At 36.2% G+C, this 12294-nt stretch overlaps 1 protein-coding gene across 2 annotated transcripts in view; it reads right to left on the reverse strand.

The window, feature by feature from the left end:
- GPR89A (G protein-coupled receptor 89A) overlaps positions 1–12294 on the reverse strand; it is a 59005-nt gene that overhangs the window by 4466 nt on the left and 42245 nt on the right. For both annotated transcript variants that reach the window (XM_025982961.2, XM_025982962.2), the window contains one exon: positions 1115–1210. In XM_025982961.2, coding sequence (XP_025838746.1) covers positions 1115–1210 — 96 coding nt within the window. The remainder of the gene's footprint in view (positions 1–1114; positions 1211–12294) is intronic.

Below are 12294 nucleotides of genomic sequence, written 5' to 3' on the forward strand. Positions count from 1 at the left end.
TTGCTGTGGTTAATTTTCATTTTATCCAGCTACTAGGAGAATATCCAGCTGAGATGGATGGCTGGGGGTAGCATGCAGTCTGTTACTAGAATCATAGCACAGCTAAATGGTCCTCAGAGGGACTAAGAACATGATTCTGGTCTTACTACCAAAGTGTTGATTCACTGGCCACACACACAAACACGTACGCACGTATTTGGAAAATGTATTCTTCTATAAATAAAGACATTAAACTTAAATTGGGACAAGAGTGTGTTTAACGGACAAATACCCACCATTTGCTTCAACATGGATAGAACTGGGTATTATGCTGAGTGAAGTAAGTCAATCGGAGAAGGACAAACATTGTATGTTCTCATTCATTTGGGGAATATAAAAAATAGTGAAAGGGAATAAAGGGAAAAGGAGAGAAAATGAGTGGAAAATATCAGTGAGGGTGACAGAACCTGAGAGACTCCTAACTCTGGGAAATGAACAAGGGGTAGTGAAGGGGAGGTAGGTGGGGGGATGGGGTGATGGGCACTGAGGGGGGGCACTTGACAAGATGAGTCCTGGGTGTTATGCTCTATGTTGGCAAACTGAACTCAATAAAAACATATACAAAAAAAAAGTGTGTTTAACAATAGTGATATTATAAAACAGGCAAAGGAATTAAAACTGCACAGGTTACAGTTACCATCTTTAGCTCAAAGTTCACATTAATTGATAGCTTTTTACGGCAGACATAATTTCACTTCTAACATGGAACACTAATTAGTGATTAATTTTTTACTAGAGGAATCAAAGGTGAGTTTTGGATTTGAAAATCTCATGCATCAGAGATCTCATGTACCCAGTATTTGGGGAAAAAACTGGGGAGGGGAAGCTGGCTATAGAAAAGCAGAGGAGGAGCTACAGAAATAATCAACATTGATAATAATAATAATAATAATAATCAGTAATAAGTACCAGCTATCACTTATGGTTTTATGTCCTTAACAAATCTGCCATATGAATATGTCAAAAAAAACAGAGGAGAGTGAAGAACAAAGGCAGAATGAAGTAAGGAATTAGAATCTTAACAATTTTAATTTACAGCAGATAAAAAAGAAACTAAGATTTTGATACAACTCACATCAAATTGGATCCCCAGATAATTCACAGTGATCTCAATGCCTCTTGTGACAGGATCAGTTTTTCCAACTCGGTCAAAAACGATATTAATGGTTGCCTGCAAAGACATGGACCTTTATATTAGAGCATCTCAATAATTACTATTTCAAAAAGTGACTTAAAATAATGAATCAATATAACATATATTATAGGTGGGATGTTCCTAAAAATGCAATTCTACTCTCAATCTAAATCATATATAAGACACTTATTTTGGTTATTCACATATAGACAAACAAAAGTCCTTATCCAGTCCCTATTGTTCTTTTCTGTAAAGAATAAAGGGAGAAAAGGCTATGGTATATACATACACCTTCATTTCACAGAAGTTAGATGGGTAACATTCTGGTAGATGAAGTTTGAGTAAGAGAATCAAGAATTCCAGGGTCATTCACACTCTGTTTTCTGAATGCTCTAAGAGCAATCACTAAAATAATGAAAAGAGAGTTACAGCCAACAAGAGATTAGATAGAATTATGAAAAATACCCAATTAATCCAAAAGAAGGCAGAAAAAAAGGAAAATGGAAGAAAGGATAGGACAAATTAAAAACATAAAACAACACAGTTGGTTTAAATCCAACCATATTAATAATCACATTACATGTAAATAGTCTAAACTAGGGGTTAGTAAACTCCATCACCGTAGTGATAGCCCCAGATGATATGTGGATGAATGCGCTTGGCTGTGTTCAAATAAAACTTTATGTACAGTGATAGGTGGTGGCTGGATTTGGCCTATGAGCTCTAGATGGCTGAATCCTGGTCTAAACCTGCCAATTAACTGGCAGAGACCATAAGATTGGATAAAAAAAGCAAGACCCAACTATATGTTGCTTACAAGAAACCATTTTAAGTATAAAGATACAAATAGGTTAAAAGTAAAAGAATGGAAAAAGATATATTATGCTAACACTAATCAAGAGAAAGCTGGAAGGTCTGTATTAATATCAAAGTAGATTTCAAAGTAAAAAATATTGCCAGGGGTTAAAAGGGTCATTTCAGAACAATAAAAGGATCATTTATTGAAATGATACAAAATGGGGTACAAAATGATCCTAAAGATGAATGTACCAAATAAAAGAACTTTAAAATACATGAAGCAGGGGTGTCAGGAAGATGGTGGAATAGGAGGTTCCTGAGCTCACCTTCTCTCACATCAAGAGAATAGCTACCTCGGTGCAAGTCTGAAAACAGCCTGCAAACTGGCAGAACAGACCTTCCACAGTTAACTGTTGAGAGGAAGCCATATTGAAAAGGGTGGAGGGGCTTACATACCTGGGAGCCAAACCCCCTGAGACTAACCAAAAATAGGAGGGACACTACAAGCAGAGAAGCAGAGAGGATGGATCCCAAACTAGACACCCCTGGCAGTGAGATGATGAGTTCCCAGTAACATGTGGCTTTGAAAGCCAGTAGGTATTAATTTTGGGAGCTTTTAAAATCAGCAGGGCTTAAGTCCAGGTACTTTAAAAATTAGTAGGGCTTAATTCTGGGAGAGTCAGAGGGCAAGAGAAAACTAGTCCCTGCTCTTAAAGATTTAGAATAAATAACTTGGCTTAAGAGTATAGAAATAGCAGTTTGAAAAGTGCTTGGGTATATGCGAAGGATATTCATTTACTAATCTCAACATGTGCTGGAGGGGCAGGGAGTCTTCTCTTCAGGAGACTTCAAGAACAAAAGTGCTGGTGGGCACCATTTCTCTTCTCCTCCCCCAGCCTAGACAGCCAGATGCTTGTGGGAACCAGCACTAATACTACTCTCTACCTATCTTGCTGGCACCACATGCCCTGCCCCATCTTTCACCTGGGGACCTGCCTGCCTTAGGGGTTGGCTCTTTAAAACAGTTCCTGCCCCACCACAGCCTGCAAGCAAACTGAGTAGGGACCCGCACCACTCTAAATTGACTACAGCCCTGGGGAGAGAGAGAGAACCCTCCACATCAGTGTGCCCACAGTTCCAATAGCTGAGTCTCTTAGTTGGGTGTGTAGGGACCAAACCCTGCCCAGGGTGCCCACAGCAGGCAAAGCAGGTCACTGACGCCAACTAAGGCAAATGCAACTCAACCACAATAGTAGGGTGCATGCTACCCATATAGGAGGCACCCTTGGGGCACCTGGTTCTGGTGCCTTCTTCTACACGAGGCCACTCTTTCAAGACCAGGAGTCAGAGCTGAGCCTCTAATACACAGAAACAGAGAGCTAGACAGAATGAGAAGACAGAGGAATATGTCTCAAATGAAAGAACAGGACAGAATCACAGCAAAAGATCTAATGAAATGGAGATAAGCAATATGCCTGGATAAAGAATTTAAAGTAATGGTCATAAAGATACTCACTGGACTTAAGAAGAAAATGAATTAGTCCAATGAGAACTTCAAAAATATAAAAAGAACCAGTCAGAGATGAAGAATTTAATAACTGAAAAAAAAAAAAAGGAAAAAAAACACACTAGAGGCAGTCAACGATTAGAGGATGCAGACTGGATCAGCAATCTGGAAGACACGTCCTTATTGAACAACGCATTAATTAGACCAGATGAACTATATTCTATACATACTGAACATTCCATCCAAAAACCATTGAATACACATTCTTTACAAGTACACATTGAACTTTCCCCAGAATAGATCACAACTTATGCCACAAAACAAGTCTCAATAAATTTAAGAAGACTGAACTCATATCATGCATCTTTTCCAACCATACTGGTATGACCCTAAAAGTCAATCACAAGAAAAAAATATAAAAGAATGTCAATATATGGAGGCCAAGTAACATGCTACTAAACAACGAATAGGTCAACCAAGAAATCAAGGAGGAAACAAAAAAGTACATGGAGACAAATGAAAATGAAAATAGAATAGTTCAAAGTCTTTGAGTTGCAGTAAAAGCCATTCTAAGAGGGAGTTTCATAGCAATATGGGCCTAACTCAAGAAACAAGAAACATCTCAAGTAAACAACCTAACCATACATCTAAAAGAGCTAGAGAAAGACCAAAGACAAGCTAGCAGAAGGAAACAATAAAGATTAGAGCAGAAATAAATGAAATAGAAAAAAAAAAAATCGATGAACCCAGAATCTGTTTCTTTGAAAAGATCAACGAAATTGATAAATCTGTAGCCAGACTCCTCAAAAAAAAAAAAAAAAAAAAAGACTCAAATCAAATCAGAAATAAAGGAGGACAAATAATAACCATTGACACTACAGAAACACAAAGGATTATAAGAGACCATTATGAAAAAATGTATGCCAACAAATTGGACAACCTAGAAGAAATAGATTCTTAGAAACATAATCTTCCAAAACGGAATCAGGAAGAAATAGAAAATCTGAACAGATTTTACTAGTAATTACTAGTAATAAAATAGAAATCAGTAATAAAAAAAACTCCCCCAAAACAAAAGCCCAGGATCAGATGGCTTCCCAGGTGAATTCTACCAACATTTAACAAAGAGTTAATACCAAAGAGGTGAAAGATCTGTACTCTGAAAACTATAAAACACTGATGAAACTGAAGATGAATCAAACAAATGGAAAGATCTTCTATACTTGTACACCTTAAATAAATTAATGTATGTAACATTGTGTGTCAAGTCTACTAAAAATAAAGAAGACTTAATACCTATTCTTCTCAAATGACTTTTAATTTTTATTATTTTTAAAAGATTTTATTTATTTATTCATGAGATACACACAGAGAGAGAGGCAGAGACATAGGCAGAAGGAGAAGCAGGCTCCTCAAGGGGAACCTGATGTGGGACTCGATCCCAGGACTCTGGCACCATGCCCTGAGCTGAAGGCAGGCGCTCAACCGTTGAGCCACCCAGGTGTCCCTCAAACAACTTTTAAAAAAAGATTTATTGATTTCTTTTAGAGGGGGGAGAGGAAGAGATGGAGGGAGCGGAAGAAGGAAAGAATCCTAAGCAGACTTCATGCTGAGCACAGAGCCCAATGTGGGGCTTGATCTCATGACCCATGATATCATGCCTGAGCTGAAATCAAGAGTCAGATGTTCAACCAACTGAGCCGACCAGGCACCCTTCTTCTCAGAGGATTTAAAAAAAAATAGGAGGGAGGAAACTTCCAAATTCATTTTACAAGCCCAACATCTCTCGGATACCAAAACCAGACAGATACTACAAAAAAAGAAAACTATAAGCCAATATTTCTGATGTGCATTGATGCAAGATTCCTTAACAAAATTTAGCAAACTGAATTCAACAATACATTAAAAAATATTGTTCACCATGATCAAGTAGAATTTATTCCAGGAGGTTAGCCTGAGTGACTCAAAAGTTTAGCGCTGCCTTCAGCCCAGGGCCTGATCCTAGAGACCCAGGATCGAGTCCCACGTCAGGCTCCCTACATGGAGCCTGCTTCTCCCTCTGCCTGTGTCTCTGCCTCTCTCTCTCTCTGTGACTATCATAAATAAATAAATAAGAATTAAAAAAAAGTATGTTTAAAAAAAAATAAAATCTTTAAAAAAAACAAACCTGAGATACAGACCAAATTTCCAAATGCAAACCAAGTTTCCATAGATAGTTGAATGGATAAAAAGATGTGGTGTATATATGCAATGGAATACTACTCAGCCATAAAAAGAATGTGATCTTGCTGTTTGCAACAACCCTGGAGTGTACTATGTTAGGTGAAATAAGTCAGACAAGGAAAGACAAATAACACATGATTTCAATTATAAGCAGAATCTTAAAAACAAAACAAATGAACAAAGAAATAAACAGACTTTTTAAAATTTTTTAAAAAAGATTTTTATTTATTTATTCATAGAGACACACAGAGAGAGAGAGGCAGAGACACAGGCCGAGGGAGAAGCAGGCCCCATGCAGAGATCCCGACGTGGGACTCATCCAGGGTCTCCAGGATCACGCCCTGGGCTGCAGGCGGTGCTAAACCGCTGCGCCACTGGGGCTGCCCAGAAATAAACAGACTTAAATACAAATAATAAACTGGTGGTTGCAAGAGGGGAGATGAGTGAAGGGATGGGTGAAATAGATAAAGTGGATTAAGAGGCATAAACTTTCAGTTATAAAATAAGTCATGGAGATAAAATGTACACCATAAAGCAGATAATCAATAATCTTATAATAACATTGTATAGTGACAGATGGTGACTACACTTATGGTGAGCACTCAGTAATGTATAGAATTATTGAATTGATACATTATACACCTGAAATGAATGCTGTATGTTAATTACAATTGGATAAAAAAAAATACATGAAGCAAAAACTGATAGAACAAAAGACAAATCCACAACAATGGTTTGAAATTTTATCACCCCTTCCCTCAATAACTGATAAGATAGACTGAAAATTAGCAAAGACAGAAAACTTCAGCAATACTATACCAACTAACTTGACCTAATTGACATTCATACAACATTCCAACCGACAAGAGCAGAATACACATTCTACTCAATTGTACATGGGATGTTAGCCATAGTTGAACACGTTCTGGACAGAAAACAAGTCTCAATGAATTTGAAGAGATTCAAATCATACTAAGTATGGAATTAAATTAGAAATCAATTACAGAATATTAATAAGGTCCCCAAATATTTGATAAAATATTTCTTTTTTTGATAACATACTTCTAAATAGCCCATGAGTCAAAGAAGAAAAATTAGAAATATTTTGAACTGAACTAAATAAAAACACAACACATCAGAAACACTGCAATTTGTGAGATGCTTAGCAAGAAAGTTATAGAATGAAAACACCTACATTAAAAGTTGTAAATCAATGATCTTAGCTTGGACTTTACAAAATTAGAAGGAGACCCAAAATAAGCCAAAGAAGAGAAATTATAAGGACCAGAGCAGAAGTTGATAAAATAGAATGCAGAGAAACTATATAGGAAATCAATTAATCCAAAAGCTGGTTCTTTGAAAAGTTCAATAAAATTGATAAACCTTGATCCAGACTGATCAGGAAAAAAAAGACACACAAGTTACCAATACCAAGAATTAGATGCCACTTCACATCCACTAGAATTACTCTAATAAAAAGATAAATAAGGGTTGGTGAGGATGTGGGGAAATAGCAACTGTTATGCTGTTGGTGGGAATGTAAACTGGTGCAGCTGTTTCAGAGAAAAGCCTGGCAGACTGGCAGTTTATCAAAAGGTTAAACAAAAGGTTGACATTTGACTTAGCAATTTTCTTTCACAGGTATGTACCTAAGGGAAATGAAAACATATATCCACATAAAAATTTATATATGAATGGTCACAACTGCATTATTTAAAATGGCCAATGTGGAACGCAAATGTTTCTCAACTAATAGATGGATAAATAAAATGAGGTATATCTATATAATGGAATATTATTTATCCAGAAAAAGGAATGAAGTACTGATAGAGGCTACAATATAGACGAACCTTAAAAACATTTACTAAGAAGCCAATCACAAAAGATCACATACTGTATGATTCAAGGTACATGAAATGTCCAGAATAGGAAATCTATTGAGACATAGAATAGATCAGTGCCTGTCTAAAGCTGGAGGAGAAATAAGGAATGACTGCTAATGGGAATTTCTTTTCAGGTGAATTGCTTTGTTGTGAATATCCCAATAAAGTTGTTATATAAAAAGAGGAGAGGGATAATATTACTACAGATTTTACAGATATTAAAAGGATAATAAGGGAATATTAAGAACAATCGTATGCTAATAAAACTGACAACTCCAATAAAAATGGACAAATTCTTTAAAAAAGACCGAAACTACAAAGGCTCACTCAAGAAACAAATAACATGAATAAACCTTATTATCTATTAAAGAAATTAAATCTGTAGTTAAATGATTTTCCTGCAAAGATGACTCTAGATTCAGATGCCTTCACTGGTGAATTCCACCAAGCATATAAGAAATTATAATTCCACATAAACTCTTCCACATATTGGAAAAAGGAATTCTTCTTAACCTTTAAGGTTAGCATTGCTCTGACACCAGAGCCAAAGACATTACAAGAAAACTATACTCCAGGGCAGCCCCAGTGGCCCAGCGGTTTAGCGCTGCCTTCAGCCTGGGGTGTGATCCTTAAGACCCGGGATTGATTCCCATGTCAGGCTCCTCATGGAGCCTGCTTCTCCTCTGCCTGTGTCTCTGCCTCTCTCTCTCTCTCTCTCTGTGTGTGTCTCTCATGAATAAATAAATAAAATCTTAAAAAAAGGAAAAGAAAACCATACTCCAATATTCCTCATAAACATTGATGCAAAAATTCTTAAGAAAATGTCAGCAAATTAAGCCCAACAATATACACCATGGTCAAGTAAGGTTTATTACAGGAATTCAAGGCCAGTTTAATATTAAAGAATTAATCAATGTAATTCACTATATTAGTTGACTAAAAAGTCATATGATCCTCTTAATAGATGCAGAAAGAGCACCGTCCAAAACAAACACGCTTTCATGATTAAAAACACTCAATAAACTATAAGTAGAAGTAACTTCCACAACCTGATAAAGGGTACCTATCTAATCCTGTATTTAACAAGATCAGGATGACTGCTCTTAACACTTTTGTTTAATTTTTTACAGGAGGTTTTGGTCAGTGCAATAAGGCCAGAAGAGAAGGAAGAAAGATGGGATATAGGATACAAAGGGAAGGGAAAAGAAGGGAAGGAATAAAAGGCATGCAGATAGGAAACAAAGAAATACTGTCTTTATTTTCAGAGATCTGATTGTCTACGTATAAAAAATCCAATGAAATCTATAAAAAGCATTTAGAATAAGGGGATTTAGCAAGGTTGTGGAATATAAGATCAACAGACAAGAATCAATTGTATATCTATATACTAGTAACACTCAAAAACTGAAATCATAAAAATATAAACTATAATTTTAATTATATTATAAATAATAGCATCAAAATATTAAATACTTGAGATAAAGTTGATGTAAAAGATCTATACACTAAGAACTAAACATTGCTGAGTGAAACTAAATAAGATCTAAATAAATGAAGTTACACTGTTTATCAATTAGAAGACTCAATATTAGGACTGTCACTTCTCTTCAAATTGATCTGAAGATTTAGTGACTTTCTAGTACATACTTCAGCAGGTATTTTTGTATTCAGCAGCATTAAAAATCTGGTTCTAAAATTCATATGGAAATGCAAAGGATACAGAATGCCCAAAATGAGTTTAAAAAAGAGAACAAAATTAGAGTACTTAAACAATTTGATTTCAAGACTTATTATAAAGCTACAGTGATTAAGCCAGAGTGGTACTGGCATAAATAAAGGCAGACATATGTATCAATAGGAAAGAACAGAGTACAGACACAGACCCGTCCATATATGGTCAATTAGTTTTTAACAAAACTGTAAAGTCAATTCGATGGAGAAAGGATAATCTTTTCAACAAATGGTGCTAGAACAAGTGGATATCTATATGAAGAAAATGAACTTGGATCCACATTCCTTTTTTTAAATTTTTAATTAATTAATTATTTTATTTTAATTTTTTTTAAATATTTTATTTATCCATTCATAGAGATACAGAGAGAGAGGGGCAGAGGCACAGGCAGAGGGAGAAGCAGGCTCCACGCAGGGAGCCTGACGTGGAACTCGATCCAGGGTCCCCAGGATCAAACCCCGGGCTGCAGGCGGTGCCAAACCGCTGTGCCACCAGGGCTGCCCAATTTCTAATTTTTTAATTTAATTTTATTATTTTTAAAATAAGCTTCAAGAAGATCAAACTGATCTTTTTTTTTTTTTAAAGATTTTATTTATTTATTCATGACAGACACACACAGAGAAAGAGAGAGAGAGAGAGAGAGAGGCAGAGACACAGGCAGAGGGATAAAAAAGCAGGCTCCATGCAGGGAGCCCGACATGGGACTCAATCCCAGGACTCCAGGATCACACCCCGGGCTGCAGGCGGCGCTAAACCACTGCGCTACAGGGGCTGCCCCCGCTCCCCTTTTTAAAAAGATTTATTTATTCATGAGAGACACAGAGAGAGAAGCAGAGACATAGGCAATAGGCAGAGGGAGCCTGATGCAAAACTCGATCCCAGGAGCCCGGGATCACGCCCTGAGCCAAAGGCAGACCTTTAACCATTGAGCCACCCAGGCATCCTTTGGATCCACATTCCAACATCGTCTGAGAAAATGAACTCCAGATGTATCATGTACCTAAATGTAAAAATCTCAAAATATAAAATTCGTAGAATAAAACATGAGAAAAGTCTTTATGAAGTCAGGTTGGGCAAAGATTTCTTAGGTACAACACCAAAAGCATAACCCATAATAGAAAACAAAAGATAAAAAAAGAAAAAAAAGATAAACTAGACTTCATCAAAATTAAGAACTTCAATTCTTGGAAAGACACTGTGCAGAGAATGACAAGCTAAGCCAGTGACTGAGAGAGAATATTTGAAGATCACATATTTGATAAAAGGTTTCCAGATTATAGTGAAAAACTTGGAAAACACAATAAAACCTAATTTAAAAATTGGGCAATAAATTTGAATAGATCTATCCTCCTCCTAAAAATATACAGGTGGCAAATTAGCACATGAAAAGTTGTTTAGCACCATTAGGCATTAGAAAAATGCAAATTAATCAATACCACCTCATACCTACTAAAATGTCTATAATTTACAAGACTGACTATAAAATGTCAGCAAGCATGTGGAGTAAATAAAATACTGAAACAATGCAGGTGGAGATGTAAAATGTACGGTCTCTTTGGAAAAGTTTGGCCATTTCTTCAAAAGTTTAACATCCATCTGTCATGCGACCTAGCCATGCTACACCTAAGTGTTTTCTCTCAAGGGGAAAGACAGCATATGTCCGCATATAAACTTGTACACAAATGTTCATAGCAGCTTTATTTATAATATCTTCAAAGCAGAAACAAATACCCATTGGCAGGTGAATAGATAAACTGTGGCATAATCATACAACGGAATACTACTCAGCAATGAGGATCACATAATAACATAAATGAAACATAAAATAATTATGCTGAGTAGAAACTTCCAGAAAGATAAAGGATACCTACTTTAAGATTTCATTTATATAAAATTCTAGAAAATATAAACTAATGTATAATGACAACAGATTGGTGGTTGAGTGGGGTTGCATGAGATATGTTACAAGGCTTTTGGAAGTGATGGATGGATGATGTTCTCTATCTTAAATGTGGTGATAGCTGTTGCAACAGATGTATACCTCTGTCAAAACTTACCCAACTATACCTTTTAAATATGTGCAGTTTACTGAATGTCAATTATACCTCAATAAAGCTGTTATAAAATGATATTCTCCCTTTAAGGCTATAGTTCAAGAAAAACTTTTTAGTAGCTTAGCTCATTAAACATATATGATCTTCACTTATCATCTTCAACTTGAATGAATCAAAATTTAAAAATGTTCTCTGAATAGGTATTGACATCAATTTATTATAATGTTAGATCCATTAAAATCCAGAATTTTCCATTTATCTCTATCGATCAAAATTAACAAGCTGACAAAGCTCCTCTTTGTGCAAACACAGCTCTAGTAGGGAAGTCACAGAACCAGAAAGTTCAGCCTTTTCTGTAATCACACTGGAATCCATGAATATCTACAGATGAGTCACAAGAATGTACATAAAATGCACATAAAGAATAGAACGTTAAGAGAGAGCCACGAAAGAATAAGAGCTAAAAGCACATAAGATGAATTTATCTCTAGAAATATGTTTTAGTTATACAATTTACTTTGGATTGAACTTTTTTTTTTTAAAGATTTTATTTATTTATTTATTCATGAGAGACACACAGGAGAGAGAGAGAAGCAGAGACACAGGCAGAGGGAGAAGCAGGCTCCATGCAGGGAGCCTGACGTGGGACTCGATCCCGGGTCTCCAGGATCAGGCCCTGGGCTGAAGGTGGCGCTAAACCACTGAGCCACCCGGGCTGCCCTGTGGATTGAAGTTTTAAAGATATATACAGGTGATTAAAAAGGAGAGGTGGTTTCTGCTCTGAGCTGAAGGTAGGGATTATGTCACATAGCTATATTCAAGGGTAATAGGGAAAGCAGAGTATAAGAAACTTTCGTATTCCCTTCATATAATTTATAAGCTATGGACTTATTAATGATATCTGACTGAAGGAAAATGCAACC

Source organism: Vulpes vulpes, chromosome 8 (assembly GCF_048418805.1).
Source record: "Vulpes vulpes isolate BD-2025 chromosome 8, VulVul3, whole genome shotgun sequence".
Lineage (NCBI taxonomy): Eukaryota > Metazoa > Chordata > Mammalia > Carnivora > Canidae > Vulpes > Vulpes vulpes.